Genomic DNA, 22,139 nt, shown 5'->3' with positions numbered 1-22,139 from the left:
GCCAATCTCCTCCCTTCCTTGGAAGGAGATTGCCTTGCAGAGTGTTTGGCATTTGACATCATAGCCTTTGTTCTATAGGTAAAAGACTTAAGATTTACAGAATATGGGTGACTGGATGGAAAAGGTGGTATGTACACCTAGGAGAAATTCGGTGGCCTTCTCGAAATAGTTGTAGCAGATCTCTCACTCCTCAATTATTATTCCTCCATCCCATCTTGACAGCCCTGTGTTCAATGTCTCATGAAAGAAAATAGAAATTACCTCTAACTTTAGCTCAAAACCCGTAGTTCAGGGTGTAATTTCATGTGCCATAATTGACACAATGATAGTGTTTGATGCTTTTTCGGTGGCCTGGGGGTATGGATTTTTAAATTGTCATTTCAGGAAAACAGTACTTTGGGGTGTGGGTGAGTGGGTTGATGGGCAGGGTTCATGCTCCTCTCTGGAGACTGCATGAGTTGAGCAGGTCTGTCAGTGTTCAGCATCCTCCGTTTGATTGGTTTGGTTCCTTGCCTAAGACCAGTGCCTTCTGAGAAAAGAAAGACAGTGCATGTGTGAAAGAGGAGAAAACAGAGGCTGCAGAAGGGTGAACTCTCCCTCTCTCTTTCATTGGCAGGCAGAAGAATCCCTAAGGCGTCTGCGCCAACCTCTGCACCTGAAGCTTCCCATCCAGGAAATCACTGACAAGGACTGACTTTGGTTTTGTGTATATTGGAGATGCCCTTTCAAAGCTGATATGAACATTCAGTTACTCCATAGCACCTGGGTATTTTTACCACTGAAGTTTTAAAAGTTGCAATAAATAGCTTTAAAAAATATTTGGTTACTTGATGTTACTTTGGTTTGGGCTTGTTTTGCTTGTTTGGGTTTTTTTCTTTTTTCTATGAAGAAACTGCTAAAGCAAAGTTCTTCTAAATATTTGTCAAATCTCATTAGTACAATGGGGGCATTCTTACTGTTGGTAAAATAACAGAACAAACAAGGACAGCCCTTTTAGTACCATTTACTGTAACACAACAGTAGCTCATAGGATAATTAACTTCTGTATGGAGCAGTAAAGATTCTTTTCCTAAAGTTACTGTTTCTTTTTCCCTGGTCTGTGCATTGACTGCTTGTGACACCATAGGTCAAGTTTAGATCAGCATGACGATTAAGCTTTCTTAGTAAATAGTGCTGGAAAAGTAAGGTATCTCAAACTTGCTATAAAATCATTTGTTTCACTGTTGCATTTTATTGAAAGAATTTATCAAAACATTCAAACGTGCATGATTCATACAACATTTAAAAGCAGATGTAGTAAGATACATCATTTATGACAGAACATGGTATATGGAAAGACTTAACAGAAGCAGAACCAGTAAACCAATTATTTTTTCCCCAGGAAAGTGGATTAGTGCTAGAAAAGTAAGGCATCTCAAACTTGCTACAAAATCATTTGTTTCACTGTTGCATTGTACTGAAAGAATTTATCAAAACATTCAAACATACATGATTTATACACCTGTTTAAAAGCAGGTGTAGTAAGATACAGCATTTATGACTTAGAACATTGTATATGGAAAGACTTAACTAAAGCAGAACCAGTAAACCAATTATTTTTTCCCCCAGGAAAGTGGAATAAGACACTTTGCTCAGATTGAGTTCTCTGTTGTCCCTCAGAGGAACAATTAATAACCTTAAAAAAAAAAAGAAATATTTGGTTCAAGTCAGCACCACAACTACTGCAGCAGTAACAATCCTGTGGTGACCATGCACCATCACTTTTGGCGCCATGGTCAGAGGTATGGCTGATCTTCTCCAGGGCCAAGAGGAGGCCTGATGCAACTCAAAGGCCTGAAGTATGAAGGTTTGCATATGTTATATTTTGTAGAGCTGCCTAGAGATGTTCAGCAGCATTAGCTCTAGAGATACAGACAAGGCAAGCTCACCCTGAGCAAACTGTACGTGGTCTCTTCTCATTACTGCTGTTTTTCTCCTGAGGATGTAAAGCACCAGAAAACTGTAATTGTGCCTCAAGTATAAGTTATATTCAAGTAAACGGAAACTTTTTATTAATCAACCATATTTGATTAATCCTATATTAATGCTATAGTTGTACCCAAGGAATTAAGTTCCTTTTTAGTGTGGCAAAAAAAAATTAAACAATGTCTAAAAAGCCATATAAAGCTACATAAGTTGTGGATTCTGCTGTCCACAAATTTATAAAGATGCCCTAAAAACCATGGTCCCTGTAAACTGTGCTCTAGGAGCAAGACAAGTTAATCTAACAGAACACTAAAAATGTTTTGGAAGGAGTAAAATGTGCCATAGTTAGATGGCAATCAAGCAAGACACTTCTAGGAAAAAAATCAATTTCAATTGATTTCAATTCCAAGCAACAATTTCAATAAAATCTGAGTACCTTCTAATAGTTTGGCCCCAGTCAACTTTTCCCATATTCCCTGAGATGAATGGCCTGGTATAATTCTAGTTTTAAGACTGCTTCAAGATTTTAGAAACTATTAGGCATGCAGATTGTAATGTTTGATCCTAGTGATTTTACAGACAATCTTGTAGAATATTACATCTCCTCAACAAAGATGGTATTCTTTGCTCTGCAGCAGGTAATAGTAATGGACATCACTGCTAAATAATCTACTTAGATTTTGGATGAAAATACAATTTTTTAGTTAACATTGAGGCAAAAGAAGGAATCTGTTTTTTCCCTATAGCATTAATGTCTCTGCACATACCCACTCTGCGATGTGATACTTTCCTGTTAACAACAGTAAGAAGTTCTGTGAACTCCCCGGAAGATCCATGCTTCCTAAGGGTCTCACACAAATCTTGGATGTACCAGGAGCCATTTACAATGTCACGATGAGAATAGTAGCCTAGAGTAGAAAAGGAACATAAAATTAGATCCAAATGTAAGTACTGATAACCTCTTGGAAAAATATTTATGAGAGTCACTGTTTGCTAGCTACCATCTATAAGGAATTACTAATGGGTGTAAATCTTACTTTGCCAGTTACACTGCAAATTGTAGATGGGAAATGGCTTTGGTACCACTTGTGGTGCTCAGCTAAGAGGAACATGATTCAGGGACTGGTAGCTTACAGGACTGCACCTCTACTTCCTAAGAGAGCAGATGGGACTGAGGACAACATACATGGGGGACTGGAGAGAACAGCCATGTAGTGCAGGGAAATTTATAAGCCAGCAGAATCCTGGAAAAGAGATGGATGTTGGCTGTCAGGAGGTAGCTCAGCCTCAAGACTGATGACAATGCTTTTGTTTGGCAAATTTAACGCACCTTGATAATTTACTTTCATTTCTTCTCTAGCACATACCATTCTTTCCCAGACAAGTTGCTACTTATCAGACATATGAATCAGATTTACATGGAACTGTTCTCATTTTTTGGACTGCAAAATGGAGACATGTTCAGGGTTGTTAGAGTGAAGTATCAGACACTGGATGTAAAATACTGGAACTCACCTTGCGCCACAGAGTAGCACATGATAAAGTCTGCACCGCAGGCAGAGTAAAGACAGTAGCTGCATCCACTTCAGTCTTATTGTCAGGGGATTCCCCGCTGTCTATTGCATCATGAGCAATGACTGCATCATCATGTTGATTACCTCGACAGGCCTGTTGGTGAGAAGTGGTGTTATGTTTGCACCCCTGCCAAGCTCACTGTTTAATTCTGACACTAACCAGAGGCACTTCCATTCAGCTAGGTGTGCCCCATTACCATGGCTCTGCCTTCAGAAAGACACATTTATTTCTCTGTCACTTAAAATGTTGGGGACAAAGTCCATTGAAAGCTTGAAGATGATCTCAGAATCACTAAGACTGGAAGGGATCTCTTGAGATCATCTAGTCCAACCTCCTGACTCAAGCAGTGTTAGCTACAGCATGTTGTCCAGGACTATGTCCAGTCAGCTTTTGAGGATCTCCATAAGTGGAGACTCCACAGTCTGTATGGGTGACCTTTTCCAGGGTGACCAATCTCACAGTAAAAAAAGTGTTTTCTTGTGTTGAGGTGAAATTTTGTGTTTTAATTTGTTCCAGTTGCCTCTTAACCTGTCATTTGGGTACCACTGAAAAGAGCCTGTCTCCCTCTTATTCCCTCCCACCAGCTGTTCAGAACATTGCTAAGATTCCCCTGAGCCATCTCCTCCAAGCTGAACAGTCCAGCTCTCTTAGCCTCTCCTCATATCAAACATGCTCCAGAGTCCCCTAATGATCTCTGTGGCCCTTTGCAGGACTCACTCCAGTAAGTCTGTATTTGTCTTGAACTGGGGAACTCAGGACTGGACACAATACTTCAGAGGCAGCCTCACCACTGCTGAGTAGAGAGGAAGAATTGCCTCCCTTGGCGGCAAGGCAGTGCTGAATTACTGCTCTGAAGCACAGCCATCATTACATGCTGTTATACTTCTGCTTAGTGCAGCCTCAAGTGTGTTTGTTGAGGAAAGGTTTTTTGTGAGAAGTCAGTAGTGATCCCACTATTGTCAGTGGAGCAGAAAGGCTACACATGGAGAATAACAAGGTGAGAACACACTCCAAAGATACAAAGGAGCATTATTTCAGAACTACCACTAAAAAGAGAAAACACAAAGAATCTTCTTTACAGTGATAAAGTTTCATCTTGATGTTTCTGGTTTCCAGAGGTAATTGCTATGCCAGTTGTGCTGGAAAATAACTCAGCTGATGAACTAAGTTAATTAGCTTTTTGATGAGTATATAAGTGTTTCCAAGTATTACTTTGACCTTAAAATTGAAATACGAAAATATTTTTTCTATCTTTGGCACCAGGTTAAAAAAAAAAAGGAAATCTGAATGAGTCCTAATGAAGGTGAATTAACAATATACTGCTTCTTGCAGCAACCCTGAGGAAGCTTGCATTTGGGAAAAAAAAAGGTAATACTTAGAATTATTCTGTAAACTGCTACAATTACAGTCTGCTGAAGTCCAGGGTTCATATATGAGTTTGCTATTGTAATCTGGATAAAGATGGGATAAAGCCCTGCATGACCTGGCCTGACCCCATAACTCTGCTTTGAACAGGAGGGTGGACCAGAGCCCTCCTGAGGTACCTCCCAACTTTCACTCTCCCATGAACCAAGGGAAGGAACAGGAGGTTACATATGGTCTTTGTCTGACCACTTAGCACAAACAGTGTTTCTGAGACAATAAAGCCTTAATTTGATTCTTTGGATTCTACAGAGATGCCGAGTATAGGTCATAGACAAAAAAAAACAACCAACCAACAACAACAACAACTGAAAATCACTACCACCACAAAAACCAACCAACCAAAAAGCCCCACAAAAAAAAAGAAAACGGACAAAAAAGCCAAACACAAATCCCAGCTTCACTGAGGATCAAGTAAAGGGACTTGCCTGGAAGGAAGTAATGAAGATACAAAGGGTAGATAGCTTATCAGCTTAGCCTTGGGCTGTGATGTGTGACCAATAGGAACTGAGCTGAGGCTGTAAAAAACACTGACAGTAGATCTGACATGGGTTTAATTTGTGTTTCTTTTTGTAAAATTACTTATTAAATACAGCTGTAATAATATTAACAGTAGTATACATTGGGGTTTCTAATAAAAAGAGAAGAATCCTTGTCTTAAATGCCTTGTGGAAAGACTGCATCAGGAAAACTGACATCTATTGCAGGAAGACACAAGTCAGTGTTAACTTCACTGAATTCAGAAACAGACATCTTACCTGAATGATAAATATCTTTGGTTTTCCTACCAAACTCTGGCACTTGTCTCCTCTGAACATGTCTGTCATTGTCTGAATTTTGATTTTGTCATCATAGGCATAAATGTGTTCATCCTCACCGTGGCTCAGGAACACACACACAAAGCAGTCAGCATTGCTGTGGTCCTCCTTAGAGGCTGAAATAGTCAAGTGGTGTTTAAATGATGAAACACTCTTATTCAGGTCTAAAAAACATCGTACATTTGTATCATATCATTGAATCCCCAGTCAGTCCTTTTTCAAATGGATACCATTTTCAGGAAAAGCCATACTGTAGGGATTTCAAGGTGCATTGATTCAGCCTGGCTGAAGGGGCACTAACCATAAAAAGAAGAATATAATTATCTTCTCCCAGCTCCACATACCATCTTTCAGCTTTTTGTGACTTAATTAGTTCTCTCACTGAAGCTTCACATACATTGCAATAAAATGATTTTCAGTCTAACCTTTAAATCCTTCTAATGTTAAATTCCTTGTGTACAACAATTTATTTTAAGTAAGATGGAGAGATTGGAAAAAAGGTATCTGGGAATTCTGCTGCAATAGACATAACTAACACACAGTCTCTTACCTTCATCAATTCTATTCTGCACATCTTTTGCTTTCAGGTCATCAAAAACTCTGACTTCAAACCCAAGGTCTGTCAAACTATTGTTAGAATAGATCAGTATTAGTAAAAATCTTGCTCAAATTATATATCAATTGCTACCAACTCAGTTTCTTTCCCTGTGGGGGAATTTTCTTATGCATTATTTATGAACAAAACTACTAAAGTTGATTTTGAATTCAAACTGGTGTCAAGTAGAGGTCTAACACCTAAAGTTACTTCAAAGAGTTTGTCCAAAGAAAACTCTGGACTCACTCAACTCACAGGACTTCTCGTGCCAGCAGTTTCTGTGACCTAAAAAAAATGTGCCTTGAAGCTTTTTAATTAGAGCTTTCTTCACTCAAGTTGCATTGGTGCTATGTCTGCAAAATCTTTGGGTCTTTACTTAAACACGAGATTTAGATAACTTCTTAATTTGACCACAATTTCTAAAATTCAGATTTTTTTAAGGGTTAGTGGAGCAACCAAGTTTCTTACGTGCGATTCAGATTATTTCTGTCTACCATAGTCCCACGTCTGTCGGGCAGCTTTAATTGCCAAAAAAAGTGCTCATGATTGAAGATTAATGCAACTCCTCTTCTTTTATGGTCCATTTTGTACTGCTCTTCAAGATCACGTGATTGTCTGCTGCCACAGATGGAAAACATTCTTGGTAAATGAGACTGTTTCATTAGTTAAGGCACATAATGGTGCATTTCAGACATGGCTCAAATTTTCCATGTTACATATTTAGATAAATTCTAACATAATTGCACAGGACACATGCACTTACTTGGAATTGTAGCTGTCTGTGATTCACATCAAGTTTTTCTAAGTAAATCAAGTGCTGCATGGTAATCAATAGACTATAAACTGGGGATGAGGTGCTAAGTGTAATGTATCTTGTAAAAGGAGAACAAATGTTTGTTATTTACCCTAATGAAATGAAAGCTATGACAATTTAATATGACAAGTTTAAGTTGACAAATTCATCTAAGTTTCCTGCAACCAGCCCACAAACTCCTGAAGGACAGTGGTTTTTTAAGGACAGAATAAATGACCGACCAGGACTTTATCATGGCAGCAAACACATAGAATACCTGTGTGTTTGGGAGTAGCATTCTGCAATTTTATTAGTTTATGAGCAAAACACAGCATAGGATGTGTGACAGCACACTCTGGACCTTGCTGTGGAGCCACAGTCATGCCAACACTTGGACCCAAAAGATCCTAAGTGTTGACATGGCTGTAATTAGAAGGATGAAGCAGACAATTTTTCTGCTTTTGTAGTTACTGGTGCAGAAAACAGAAACTGAAACACTTCTAGCAACAATGCTGGCAACAGACAGGTCCGGAGTTTGAGGTACATGGAATGACAGTCCAGGTCATGCTGCCCTAGGACTGGCTCTGGTCAGAGCTGTCATTTTTGCCATGTTAATACTTTCTTTCATGATATGGAATATTCAGGTTTGGTGCAATTACAGGAGAAAGTTGTTTAGAATATTTGTCTGCAGATGTTGAAGATCAGAGTTTCACTGGCAAATGCTTTTGTTTCACAGCAAAATTAACATCATTACCCGTAGACTGTATCTGCTTTTCCACTTTGTTATGAGAATCCCCTTAATGAAACATGTTTTTGTAACATATACACAAGAATTCAGACAGAGAACAGGAATTTAGGATGACTGTTCAAAGTCAGGGAGGTTCTACAATGTTGGCTGGATAACCAATAAGAGAAGTTGGGTGCTTTATAACATTGTTCCCCTTCTGAGTACCAAACATGATAAAATGCAAAGATTATAAATTTTAGCCTTGTAATTATGAACAATTTCACCTGTACCAGAATTTTTTCAGATTTTGTCAATTTCTCTTCCTTAGGATTTGGCTAGGTGCATGGCTAGTAGGGATTTTGGACAGTTTGGTCATTGGATCCTGTGAATGACCATTTGGGATAATTCTCTAAATAGTTCTTTCTCTACTCAGCTGTATGGATAAGGCAAAGTTATCAGGCAGGTGGTTTACTGTTTTCAGGGCTTTTATGGAATCACTGTTCCATGGTCCATTTCCCATCCTTCCAGAGGAACAAGTTCCTGTGCTACAATCTAACACTTAGTCTGTCCAGTGGCTCCTTAGAATGTGATGGTACTTGCACATTGCCTACAATAAAAAGAGAACACTCCTCATAGTCCCTTCCACATTCCTTCAGATCTGCAGCTGGTATAGCTAAAACTACAAACATGTTTTGTAAGTGGGTGGAGTTGAATCAAATAATTCTATCCAATTCTTAACAAAAATCAGAAAACCCTGCTCTGGCCTCCCAAGTCCCTTGGGACATCTGTCACTGCCACCAGACTTTACCTTATACTGAGTGCATCTACTTCTGTGATGTTCTCATTTCCATCTGTTAGAGAAATCAAAATTTATTTAGCCACAAACTCATTCATTAAAAACAAACAAAACCAATTTGAAATTATGCATCCAGCCTTAAAGTTTCGCTGTTCATGTGAACCAAAAGCTCATTCACACATCAGGTAAGCAGGCATGCAGGTAAACAGCCTCATTAGTGTTTGTCTGTACCCACAGCTTTTGGAGGCTGTTCTGGAAGTTCTGACTCCAGCAGTCTGAATTTCAGGTGGTCAAGACATTAATATTTTCTATCTGTCTGTATATCTGTACCTATATAAACATAGTCAGAGATGATGATTTTATATAACTAGCTTGGTGTATTTTTTTAACGAGACTCTAACTCACTAGTAAAAATTTTACATAACTTAAAAATACATTGGTGTTTCTTTTCTTTCAGTCATGCTGCTTATACAAAGCTGAGCATTCTCTTTGAGGTTGGATGCAGCACGAGCCACAGTAGATAGTGTAACAGCTATTGACAACTGAAAAAATGCAAGACTTAAACCTTTTCTTCTGCTGAACTATAGAGACTTTAAGTACCTCCAGTACAGAAGGGACATAAAAGTAACAGTGTGGGAACAACAAAGAACGTGCACGTCTCAGGAGTGTGCAGAACTACAGACTTGCAGATGGTTAGGCTAAAGTCCTTGTTCCTCTTACTTAAATCTCAGTGGTGTACTAAATCAATACTACTACTGGTACAGACTAACTACCACGTTATGAGAACTGTATATGACACTGTACCTGTGGTGGGTAATATAGGTCTGCTATCCAGCTGGACATGGCCTGCAATTATAAGAAGAGTCACATGTACATGTATTTTGCAAACTACTTTGCACATACAATACTAGCTTTTCACATCTATTTTTCAAATGTTATTAATGCCTTTTGCAAAACTAACATAGCTATATCTTGATAGAGGACAAAAGTTCTTGTGATCCCCCCTCCCCATGAAACAGATAATAAAATTTTATAGTCATCAAACTTTAAGACAGAAAATGTAGACACAGGAGGACTAGAATTCCTGGGCTACAGGAAACTAGGAAAAAAAAAATCCTGTTAATTTAATCCTGTTTAGTAACTTCCTAGTCTTTGGTTTTTCATTGTCCCTCTCGTATCGCAGCTTCATTCACATAAACACTATATGAATTATTGTGATTGATGAAAAGTTTTCTGTTTGTCTCACACAGGAACAAGTTTGTTCTAAAATCTAATTGAGACCAACAGGACTACTTGTCATTAATTTCATGAACACTGATTGCTTTAAAGGAATCAAAAATCAGGTATGCACTAGGTTACACTGGAATCTCACAGAGTCTATCCCTGGATGCGTTTCCATCTCAACAGATCTACCATCAAGACTACAAAGGGCAAGGCCCTTAGAAACAACCAAACAACAAAAAAGAAGCCCTTTTAAGCCTGGCTGCATCTCTGGGGACCCAGCCCAAGTTTTACTGCCTTGACTTCTCCTGCCCTCCAGTTACAAGCCGGGAACCTTCCCCACTTTCCCTGTCCCGAGGCTGTGCCGGGAAGCCAGAGGGGTTTTCCCCTTGCGTGGCGTGCCCTGGATTTATTGCAAATCCATTTCCTTGTTGGCCATCCTTCACCTCCCACCTTCCCGAACGTTCCTTTCCTCCTCCTCCAGAAGGAAATGTTATAGATACACATTATAATATTGGCTTTTCACAAATATTAAAATGGATTTTAGATAAGTAGTGTTAAAGTAACTTTGTTACATAGTTTTTATTTCTGTTGTTAATTAAACTTAGTGAAATAGCTGATATAAGTATGCTTGTGTTAAAATGCCTGCTTGGATGGGATAACATCCAATGAACATATGAAGAAGACACCTGCTACATGCCAACAATCGGCATTCACCATCTGAAGACAGTGTGGACCCAGGCCCAAAAACTGGAGGTGTTAAGAATGGATTAAAACCACAGCCAAGGAATCCGCATGCTCTAAAAAGGCAGACCCAAATTAAATAGTTCTTGGAATATGTAAACTAAAAAGGAAACTTTACTATGCATAAAGGAAAGTTTACCATGCATAACTGAATTGAATTCCGTAATTGCATTGAATCTGTTACAGGCTGATGCAATAGAGGCAATGGCTGATATAGGGAGCATCCCCGAAGATAAGTGTGGTCTTGCCTGAGGGCGAAGATGCACCCGGCTGTAATAACCTTTGCTCTATGGTCCTTGTTTCCTATTGTCCTTTATTAATTTTTTTCATTTTCACGGAGAGTGAACGTGTTTTTCACCGAAAGGAGGACAGAAGCAAAGCTCCGGCTCTCCGTGAGCGCCGGCAGCGCCCTCGGTGCAGTGCTCCCCCTCTGTGGGAAGCTCAGGCGCCCCGGCCGGGCAGCCCGGCTGCCCCCGGCCCCTCAGAGACATTCCCCGTCCCGCTCCCGCTCCCTCTGCCTCCGGCAGGAACCCCGAGCGGCGCGGCCCGGCCCTTCCCGGCCCTTCCCCACCGCGTCCCCTCCGCACACGCACCCGCCGGCGGCTGCCGCTCCGAGCCCGACATCGCCGTGAACCGAGGCACCGGCTGCACACCGACACGGACCGAACCGAGCGCAGGCAAGCCTTGCCTTCTCTTCCTCTGCCAAGCCTTCCCCTCCCTTTCTCTTCCTAGCCTCCCCCTGCTCGCCCCGCCCCCTCGCCTTCTGTTCCTGCGGAAAAGCCAGGAAAGCCCAAGGGTGCTGTGTTAAAGTTTTCTGTTTCCTGTGCTCCTGGGCTGGTACTCAGAGACCGTGGTCGAGTAACTGCACCGGCTTGTACAAAACCAGCGTCCTGAAATATGGTGAGAGCCTCCCGTATTCACTTAGTGTGAATTTTTCAAAATTCTACTCAAATTCCCATTTCAGGTCCATCGTGTTTTCTTTCCTGTACGGCTCCTGTTCCTCAAAGTCCTTTTCCATTCGGGCACCCACACGCAACCTTTGGGAGGTTTGGATGTGTGGATCATTCTGCAGCTTTGCTCTGTTCTCCCTTCAGTTCTCTTTGATGATTTCGGAACTGTGAGGCGAGGGACAAGGTATTGACGAGAGTGCCCAGGTGTCTTAACGAGTATTCCCGACCGGGAATTATGTGGCACTTACCGCTCACTGATCGATTGCATAACAAACAAGTTTCTAAACCAAAGCCAGTGACAAACCCCATTCTTCTGTATAAGAGCTTTACAGATTATATCCTAGAGGGATCTGATTTTTTTTATCTAGCCTACTTTTAGATATGAAACTCAGATATGAATGTGCACTCAGGGGAGGGCTGCTACAAGCACAAAAAAAGAAGCAGATTTAGAGTGGAATTAATAGTTTTTATCCAGTCTAGTTTTACTCTGGCTTCTTGCATGGGTAAAAATTTCAGACAAGATGTCTCCCTTTGATTAAAAGAGCCATGGGGTATTTTTAACTGCCTTTCCTTGTTTTTGTCTTGTTCAGACCTGTTACCCTCAGACTGCCAGTAGGCAGCTAGATCAAGATAGAACTTTGTTTCAATTGTCTTTGTGCAAACTTTAGTTAGAACATGACACTATCACAAAGTTTGCATCTTATATTGGGTAACATTTAGACTTCTACCAAACAGATTCATTTTTTGGCAACTGCAGATCCCAGCTCTCACAGCTCATGCTAGAGCTGCCCCTGAAACCCACTGGCAGCCAGACTCCCGTGTGAAGTTCTGCATTTGCAGAACCGAAATCCAGGACTCTGTCAGCGATGTTCCTCAGTCCAACAGTTTGCTTAGATCCTTGTAAGACAGAGTTTTCTTCTGCTCTGTTTTGCTGGAGGCTGAGAGCAGGCTCAGCCACTGTGTTGGGTCACCAGTGACTTGATCACAGCGTGCAGCCCGAGGTAGCACTGGGCTGGTGTGCGTTTCCAGCTCATTGTAATGTATGAAAGTTTTATTGTGAGATGTGCCTATAGGTTTAGAAACACTTCCAGATTGTAGGTGGGTATTTTTTGGAAAAAGCATTATGGATAGATCAGAACTGCAGTCTGAAGAAGGAAGTTTGATTGTGGACACACTGCTGTACAGCATTACTGACTACACAAAAACATGCAGTATTGAGTTAAATGAGCTGCTATCTATAGTATTGTTATGCTTTAATCTAGCATGGAGCTGTTCACTCACTTCCTCCAGTGGGATGAGGGAGAAAATCAGAAAAAAAGGTAAAGACAGTTTAACGGGACAGAAAAGGGGGGGGGATAGTAACAAAAGGATATACAAGGTGAGTGACACACAGTACAGTTGCTCACTGCCCACTGATCGATGCCCAGCCAGTCAAGGAGTGATCAGTGCCCTTCCCTGGCCAACTCCCCCCAGTTTTATTGTTCAGCATGATTCCATATGGGATATTCCTTGAGTCAGCTGGGGTCTACTCCCAAAATCCTTGTGCACATCAGCCTCCTTGCTGGCAGGGCAGCAGGAGAAGCTGTGCTTTAACAACATTCCTCTCATCCTCAAAACAAAACACAGCATTGTATCAGCTGCTAAGGAAAACATGAACTGCCACAACCAGGACAAGCATTACATTTTTGCATATATTTATAAATATGTAAGTTCTTAAATGGTATGATTGATCCTAGGGGTGATAACTAGCCTTTATCTTAGGGCTATGGTCTGCAAAATGCATTTTGTATAACTTGCAGGCAACTCTATCAAGGATTTCTGCTACAGGAAAAGCTTGTGCAAAGTAAAGACTACCTGGAAGAAGTGAAATGCCTCCTGTGGTTTGCAAGCAGAACTATCAAAGTGCTATCCAGAAGTATTAAAGCTCTTTTAGTGTTTTACATGGTTTGAAAGAAACTCCAGGAGGCTTTCATGGTATAATTACAGGTCAGCACAGGAGGGAACAAAAGCCAGCTCTTTCCCACAGTGAAAATTTTCTGTGTTGTTCGTGGTTTAACCCCAGCCAGTGACTAAGTATATATGTGTGTGCACACACAGACACACACAAACACACACATGGGATGGCGAGGAGAATCAGAAAAAGTGAAACTCATGGGTTTAGGTAAGAACACTTCAGTAACTGAAATAAAGTAAACAAAAATAATAATAAAAATGGAAAGGATAAAGAGAAAGATGTATAGACCCCACGACAGACAAGTGACACACTATTCAGTTGCTCACCAACTGTCCAGTCCCCAGTTGCTGTCCAGTCCCCAAGCAGCAGATCTGGCTGATCAGGATATAAACTCCCCCCTTTTTATATACTGGAGGTGATGCTCTATGGTGTGAAATATACCTTTGGGCAGTTTGGGTCAGCTGTCCTGGCCATGCTTCCTTCCAGCTTCTTGTGCACCTCCTCGCTGATGGAGTATGGTAAACTGGGAAGTCCTGGATTTAAGGTAAGCACTGCTCAGCAAGAACTAAATCATCAAAGTGTTACCACCATTATTCTCACACTGTATCCAAAACACAGCACTGCATCAGCAACTAGGAAGAAAAATAACCATCCCATCCAAACCCAGGATATGCATTAATTTAAGCACCTAGTTTAAGCCCATCTGTACAGAACTCAGCAAGTCATCTACTTGAATTAGTGGTTTGAACTCATTGTGGTACTTCTGTCATTTGAAACAAACAATGCCATTAACATTCCCTGCTTTAATGTTGAAAAGATTTTTAGGGCTACAACCATGGAATTCCCGGCTAACACAGAATTGTTTCAATTCTGTGGTAGAAAATGAATGTCACCAAAGTTAGGGGAAGTACAAGTTCATCTAGCAAAGTTTCATAAAGCTTTACAGTAATACTTCTCTCACCAAAGTTAGGAGAAGTACAAGTTCATCTAGCAAAGTTTTGCAAAGCTCTACAGTAATACTTCTCTTTTAGTGCTATTTCATATCCACAAATAAGAAAAGAAACCTTGAGGTACGACCAAAGAACTTTAACAGAAACTTTTTGTTTATGAAGCCCTTACATTCACTGTCATGTACACTAAGCTCTAGTGACAAACAAACCAAAACCACAACTGGTAAAGAAAAAACACACAAAATTATATCACATTATAGTCTATAGTCCAGTGAATATTATGCATTTAATTTCTATTGCCTGTTCACAGATGCAATATTTTAATTTTCATTCTTCTCCTGTGAATATTTAAAGCAAATTGCTTTTTAATGAAAACAAATCATTATCTTTCTAACAGAGGACCTAATGCAGAACTTAGAACTAAGGACTGACACCTGTAGATAAGCAATAAGTACAGAGAGCAAACCCCAAATAATTCAGACATCAGGTGATTTTAGCTAGAGAAGTCATAGAGGGAACAAGTGACAGAAGTACAGGCTCATATATCCATCAGCCTCACAGAGGGAATCTTAAATAAGTTTTTTGGGCACACTGATCTTAACTGTGGAACTTAGTTTTAGTTTTCATCAGAACAGACTAAATGAAAGCAAAGATGAATACAGTAGCCAAGTTGTGCCACAACAGAAATATAAATCAACATATATCCTTTCCGTGCATATAATACACAACACAAAATGTTTTATTCAAAAACAGACATTTGATGAATTTTTTAAAAATAACATAGAAACTACATTTCACCATTCTGTCAAATCAAAAGTATATCCTTAGGCTGTAAACTGTTCGTTTTACTGGACAGCCCTTAAAAGGATCAATGTATTTGATCTGAAAAGTGCTGCAGAAGTAAGGCATTGATATAGAATCAGGTAGAAATATGTAGTGCATGTACACTGGCTTGGGGCGTTTTCCTGGTTTTAAGGCAGTTGCAGCAGAAACACGCAGGTACAGGTTATGCAAGATGTTTCATATTGGTACACACAACACACTCTCCTGTTGAACCCATCAGATGCTTCAACTGCTAGCAAACCTAAAATCTGACCTGTATTAAAGATCACCTGAGAATTCAATATAACTCTTTGGTGCCTGTGATGTCCCCACTATGGAGTCTTCTTGGGAACATTAAAATGGCACCAGCATTTTATAACGGCACGCCCTAGGTGAACATACACCAAAGGAAAGCAATTTCAGTTCCCAAGCTTCTGGCATAAAATGGAGAGAAGGATGACTTGTTTCTTTTTTACATGAATGAGAATACTGTAGTGATCTTCAAATCAGTAAATTCATGTCAGTGTTTAATGTATCATTGTCTGAAAAGCAGGAAGTTTGTAACCAAAGCCTTGCTTCCTTTTGGCTGGATCTTCAGTTTTGTTCTACACCACGAGATCTCGGTGTCTTCTCTCAGAGATCTGTCTTACCCTCGTAATGACACATACAAGCAGCTCTCTGGCTGTCCAGGTATGGTTTGCATCCTAAATGTATAACTGCATCAAACAGCAGCTGAACAGTTGATTCACAAGCTGCAAGCAAAGAAGAGTTCAGTTAAAAGTATTCTTTGAGTGGAATATAAAACTTACAGGAGAAAACTCTGTCAAACTGAGAATGACTCTAAGAAAGAAGCAATTTTCTCTGGGCAAAGCAAACAGATTGTCAAATGAAAGACTGAACCAACACAGAGTGATTTAAGTTTTGAGTAAAGATTTTTTATATGCCAAACAAAATGAAAATTCATTGCATATGGAATGTTTTCTGTGTTGGAAACATACTGAATCTTGGAAGATGAAAGAGCTGGTTTACCTTCTCACTCTCTGCATCCCAGTTTATGCAGAGATTGCTATCTTTACCATCAGCTCAACAGAATTGAACAAATATTGACCAGTTCTGACACTGAAGACTGACATGATGATTTATTTACAGTTAGATAAATTTGAGAAGTTCAAACACAAGATTGTTCTAAAAACTTACTGCTCTCAGTGGGAGTATTTACTGTGAAAGTGACATTCTCCAAGTTAAAAAGTGGTTATGTCATGTATCCATCAGATGCAGGCCAATAACCTGAAGAAGTATCATATGGTCTGTTCTGAGAAACCTAACATTTATTCACCAGGGGACAGCATTAACTACTTCCACTATGACTGTTTATTATTTTAATACCTTATTTCATACAGGGAAAGATTCTGTATTTTCCTACAGTTTACTAGCAATCAGACATAGAAGTTTAGAAATCACCCAGCAGAACAGTCATCCTACAGCTGTTACAGTAAATGCAAGAATTATACATGCACTTTGATCAAGTTCTATTCCAATATTCATACTCCCAAATGGGCAGCATTATTTTTCCCCTAAAGTTAAAACTAACCTTAATTCGAAGTTAGTTTTAACCCTGTGTGCTGTGTCACTGCTCTGTTGTACAAGCATCTGGGCTGCACAGCAGAAGGACAGAACAAAGCATCTTCCATCAGCTTATGGAAATGTGGCCTTGCTGCACTGCACAAAGATTCTTTGCCAAGTTAAGCTCAGGTCAAACTTGAAAAAAAAATAAAGGCTTTTTCACACTTACCCTGGACACTCTCTGAGATTCCAAGCGTTTTCTGCACATCTCTGCAAATTTTTGAGAGGCAGGTCTGAAACTGCTCATCACAATCATTTTTTTTATTGCCACAAGTATCATAGCATCTGTCATGGTGATTGCAGCACTTTGTCATTGAAGGGATACCGATGTCAAACTGTGAAGAAAACACACACACACCTCCATTGGTATTCCAGCGTAAGGAAAATACAGCCTATGGACAGACTCTAACAGTTAAAAATAAAAACTAATGGGATGGGTTGAGATAAAGACAGTTTAGTAGATGAATCAAAGAAGTAGTACACAGTACACAATTTTAGAATTTAAATTTGTTTTAAATTCGTTTAAATTTATTTTTTAGATTAAAATTAGTTTAATTGTTTCATTAAACAGTTTTAAATTCAAAATTAAAAAAAATTATATCTAAATGCTAGATGCTTCACTGATGAACTGAACTGGAACCATGTGAAAATTGTTTTAATTTTTGTAATGAAAACTCTGATTGATGTTGTGTGGAATTCCTCAGAAAATGGTAATATTTGGCTTCAGGGTCAAAGTTAAATGTAAAGAAGAACTGGAAATGGAAAGAGAACCGAAAGACTTTCAAAACAGACAGAGCATAAAGATGCATATTCTACTGGGTTTTGGGGTTTTTTTTATTTGCAGCCTCAGCATTTAATATAATGTGTACTTGTGTACTACTGTACACAGTAGATGAATTAAAAAAATATCCCAAAATAAGCAGTGCAAAAAGCATTCAGCACATTTCAAAGCAGAGGGGATACCAAGCCCGTCTCTGAGCAACAGCCACCTGGAAGTCACACGCAGCTCTGCAATGACCCCTCTCCCCACCTTCTCCCAGTGCTCCAGTTTTTATTGCTGGGCACCACTATACAGTATGGAACACCCCTCTGTTCAGTGTAGTCTGCTGCCCAGCTGTGTCCCCACCCAGCCTCTTGCCCAGCCCCAGCCTACACTCTTGGGGTGCTGGATGGGCAGAGTTGGGGGCAAAAAGAAAGTCCCAAAGCTGGAGGATAAGAAGCTGACTCCTATTTTCTTTGTAGCATTAAGGAAAAAGGGTTAGTGTCAGTCAGAACAGCAAGAGTCATAGCCAAACCCTCCACTCTCACACGGCTACAGCTGCAGTTATGCAATGCTTCCAAGACTGTGCAAACAAAACACTAAACCAAACACTCAAAACCCAAGAAGTTTATCATTGTTACATTTTATGCTTGTAATCTTCGACAATGTTTATGCTAGGTTCGTTTACAATACTAACACTTCCCCTATGTTGTTATCAGAGCATGTGTTAGGAGCTGATAAGAACAAGGACCTTGTATATGGATGCTGTCTCAGAGGGGGGAATGGAAAAAGTCATTATATTGAGGAAAGCTGATGTATGAAGACACACAGAGAAGCCCCAAAATGGAAATACTTACCTGAACTCCAAACAGAGGGGATCCACAGCCATTTGGTGGTGATGGTTTATATCCGTAGCGAGGAACGGGCCTTGATCCTGAAAAAGGGAATTTGTCATGTCTCAAATAGATTTTTTTGCACAGGGTTTTAGTAGTTTTAAAACTCACCACAGACATTTGTTTGGCTCAAGACAGTATCAGTTGTATTTTTAACTTAAACATATATTCAGGCACCTGCATATCAACAATTCTTTCCAAATTACAACTTAGGGGTATTAAGCAATTTTTCTTAGTAAGGGGAACAAGGCACCTGAGCAAGTGTCAATGTTTGCTTCCTATGTTAAAAAAAATTACTGGAATCCATGTGTTGGTTAAGTATGCAATATATAGGAGTGTATTAACAGAGTACTTTAGTGTAAATTCATTAATACTTCTATGCTCTATATGCAACCAACAGTAGTTCTCTGATTTTTTTATCTTAACTGGGATGAAACATCATTTTTATTTCTACAGCTTTAACATTAATAGAATTTGAATTAGTAGAGACTGCTAAACTCACATCTCCCTGAACACTCACTAGTGCAGCAAACCAAGGAATTCTGCATCCCAAGTTAAGAAAGACTGTGTAGTTAATTTGAAAAATGACCCTCCCGTTCATTTCAGTAGTGGAAACAATCTGAAGCCACAGTTAAATGTAATAGGGAAAAAACCCATTTGAAAGATGGATACTTCAGCACAGAGTGTAAATGTCACAGTGTCCTGGCCACTCTTGTAGAGCCAGCCAGGGTGTCACCATCAGACTCATTTCCTGACTTAACAAATAACCTGACACAGTAAACTGGAGTGATGTGATCCCAGCACGACAGGCTATGCCAGCCTCCCATTCTGGGGTGCTCTTGAGGCGCCAGTGAAAAGCCTGGAAAGAAATCCCATTTCTGGAGCATCGCCTGCCTGGCACTGGGGATGGGCACAGCATGGGAGGCAATCACAGAATGGGCCAGGCTGGAAGGCACCACAGTGAGTCATCTGGTCCAAATGCCCTGCTCGAGCAGGCTCATCCTAATAATAACAGTCTAATATAATAATAACAATGCTGATTATGATAATAATAATAATAACCATCGTCATCTACCAGGTCATGCCACCTTGAGCTGCCTCAATTATAGTTCAGGTAAATCAGGCAGCTGAAGCGCAGGGAAGAAGCGCAGATCACAGATGTCCTCTGCTGGTAGCAGCAGGACACTTACAGCAGGATGCATTTCTTCCTCTGGCAAACGCGGCTGCCATTAAAACCTGCTGTGCAAGCGTCACTTCGAAACAACATATTCCATAGCTCAGAGTTAATAAGCTTTTCTGTCCCAAACCGAAATGCTCAGGAGTGCTCATAAATAACCAACCGGGAGAGAGTAACTCTTCTCACTCCAGGGTTTTTCCCTGGACACATCGGCTACATATTTGACAGTAATAAGCCTTTCCCCAAGGGAAAAGTCTTGGATTCGGTTAAAAGGAGCTACTTAAAAGTCGCCTTAAGAGAACAGCTTACGTGTACACATGCTCCGTACACGTTACACACGTATTTAAACACACATACACGTGCAGGAGCTCGCTCGCCGCGGTTCATACACGTATTTATTTACAGGAAAGCACGCCGGGAGAACTCAGCGGGGTTTGCCCGGGAGCGGCGCTGGGCCGCCCTGCCCGGGACAAGGGTCGCGCCCCAGCCCCGCTCACCGTCGCTGCACTTGTACTGGCAGAGCCCGTCCTCGCCGCCCAGCAGGTCCAGGGCCGCGTTCAGGTACATGTCGATCTTGTGCACGCCATTGCGGATCGTCTTCAGCGTCATCCTCCAGTCCGGGGTCTGCGGCGCCTCCTGGCCCCGCGCCGGCCGCCAGGCGCAGGCCGCCACCAGCAGCAGCAGCGGGGGCAGCAGCGACAGCCGGGCCGGGGCCATGCCGAGCCCGCTAAGCCGCCGCCTTCTCCTCCGCCGCCCGCCCGGCCCGGCCCGCTGCCACCGCCGCCACCACCACCAGGGCCGCCATGGTCCCCGCGGCCCCGCCCGTGCGCCCGCCCGCGGGGAGGGGCCTCAGGGCAGCGCCGCGGAGCGCTCCGTGAGCCCTCTGCTGTGTGCCCTCAGCCCCGTACCCTGTGCCGTGTCCTCTGTGCCCTGTCCCCTGTGCCCTGTACCCTGTGCCGTGTCCTCTGTGCCCTGTCCTCTGTGCCCCTCAGCCCTGTCCCCTCTGCCGTGTCCCCTCAGCCCTGTCCCCTGTGCCGTGCGCGGCCCTCCGAACCGGGGCAGCGACAAGCGGGACCTGCCCTGGTACCTGGCAGCTCCGGCGCTGCCCCCGGAGGTACCGAATTTTGTGACAATGTTGGGTGGGAAGGAAACTGACCCGGCCGTGTTTGTACATGAGTGGCTCTCATGACATCGCCAAAAGTGCAAGGCGGGGCTGTGAAGCGGAGCGAAATGAAAGTGTATCTGTTAAACGGTAAAAGTCCAGTCTTGATTTGTTCAAAAGAAAAATCAGACCAGAATGAACTTGCTTACTAAGAACCGTGTTTGGTTTTCAGAATTTTAAGAAAAATTTATATCTAAATGATAGAAGCTTCGCAGATTAACTGAATTGAAACCATGTGAAAATTGTTTTAATTTTTGTAATGAAAACTCTGTGTGATGTTGTGTGAAATCCCTCAGAAAACAGTAATATTTGGCTTCAGGGCTAAAGTTAAATGTAAAGAAGAACCAGAAATGAAAAGAGACAGAACAGACAGGGCATAAGGATACATATTCTACTTTTTGTTTTTGTGTGTGTTTTTTTTTTTCTCAAACCTCAGCATTTAATGTAATGCGTACTTACCTAATGAAATTAATGGGAAAAGTTCTTCACACAAAAATTAAGTCAAACAAAAGAGGGAGCTCTCTGTATATCTGTCCAGCGTTTTCCTTTATAGGCTTTCTTTACCAAGACCCTGATTCAGCAAAATAATTTCTGTGTAGGAATGTACTAAAATGCTTTCCTAAATAGCAAATTTTTTTGAGGGTGTGTGTGTTTCTTAAGAGAAGGAATTCATGCCCTTACTTTAGTTATTTTGGTGACTGATCTTTACATGACAGAGTCGTGCTGATGTGGGGTTTTTACAAGTCTGGAAGATGAAGAAAAGTCAATGAAAATGTAAAAATTGTTGTTGTCAGACTGTGCTGAATTATAGAAGAAATAGCACCACAACAACTGTGTTGTGTGAACATATGCAATTTATTCAGCAGGTTAATTTAGAGAAAAAGTGAAATAGATATTGAAAGTATTTGTCATTAGAATACAGTGAAAAATGTTCTAAAGCTACTGATCATTTTCATACAACTGGCTGGAGCTATGTGAGCTTTGTGTTGAGGGTACCAATCCACAAATCAAATTCTACTGCTTCAAAAAGAATTTGTGCACACTTTTTGTGAGCAGCTCTTGCTGAATGGGAAGGTATTGTGTATAATAGCCTGGAGTTTTTTTTATGACAGCAAGAAGTCTAACTTTGTATCTGCTACATGGTTTTGTAGAATTAAATCTATGTGTATAAGGTATTGTCTTTTTACATATT

At 41.0% G+C, this 22,139-nt stretch overlaps 3 protein-coding genes across 3 annotated transcripts in view; 1 reads left to right on the top strand and 2 right to left on the bottom strand.

Annotated features, from left to right (window-relative positions):
* Nucleotides 1–818, top strand: part of MCUB (mitochondrial calcium uniporter dominant negative subunit beta) — a 44,699-nt gene extending 43,881 nt beyond the window's left edge. The window contains exon 8 of the mRNA XM_036382269.2: nt 617–818. Within this exon, the coding sequence (XP_036238162.1) occupies nt 617–694 (78 nt within the window). The 3' untranslated portion in view covers nt 695–818. The remainder of the gene's footprint in view (nt 1–616) is intronic.
* A 390-nt stretch (nt 819–1,208) lies between these two features.
* CASP6 (caspase 6) lies at nt 1,209–11,333 on the bottom strand. The gene is given in 9 exon segments (XM_036382270.1): nt 1,209–2,873; nt 3,481–3,519; nt 3,522–3,633; nt 5,721–5,896; nt 6,331–6,407; nt 6,844–6,993; nt 8,704–8,746; nt 9,496–9,537; nt 11,250–11,333. Coding segments are annotated over 9 exon segments (909 nt in total). The 5' UTR covers nt 11,281–11,333; the 3' UTR covers nt 1,209–2,634.
* A 3,312-nt stretch (nt 11,334–14,645) lies between these two features.
* Nucleotides 14,646–20,588, bottom strand: PLA2G12A (phospholipase A2 group XIIA). The gene is made up of 4 exons (XM_036382932.2): nt 20,283–20,588; nt 18,573–18,649; nt 17,125–17,290; nt 14,646–16,084 (listed from the first exon to the last, which is right to left on the bottom strand). The coding sequence occupies exons 1-4, from the start codon at nt 20,500–20,502 to the stop codon at nt 15,966–15,968; spliced, it is 582 nt and encodes a 193-aa protein (XP_036238825.1). The 5' UTR covers nt 20,503–20,588; the 3' UTR covers nt 14,646–15,965.
* Nucleotides 20,589–22,139: the final 1,551 nt, after the last annotated feature.

The sequence above is a fragment of the Molothrus ater genome, chromosome 4 (assembly GCF_012460135.2).
Source record: "Molothrus ater isolate BHLD 08-10-18 breed brown headed cowbird chromosome 4, BPBGC_Mater_1.1, whole genome shotgun sequence".
In the NCBI taxonomy this organism is placed as follows: Eukaryota; Metazoa; Chordata; class Aves; order Passeriformes; family Icteridae; genus Molothrus; species Molothrus ater.
The sequence above is the reverse complement of the archived record's forward strand: the minus strand, read 5'-3'. Positions and strand labels throughout refer to the sequence as shown.

Bases quoted from the DNA above. Each gene is read 5' to 3' on its own strand.
- PLA2G12A (XM_036382932.2), bottom strand. From the start codon at position 20,502: ATGGCCCCGGCCCGGCTGTCGCTGCTGCCCCCGCTGCTGCTGCTGGTG. The intron at 18,650-20,282 runs GTGAGCGGGGCT...TCCCTTTTTCAG, and splicing joins CCAGTACAAGTGCAGCGACG to GATCAAGGCCCGTTCCTCGC. The intron at 16,085-17,124 runs GTAAGTGTGAAA...CTTTGCTTGCAG, and splicing joins AATCTCAGAGAGTGTCCAGG to CTTGTGAATCAACTGTTCAG.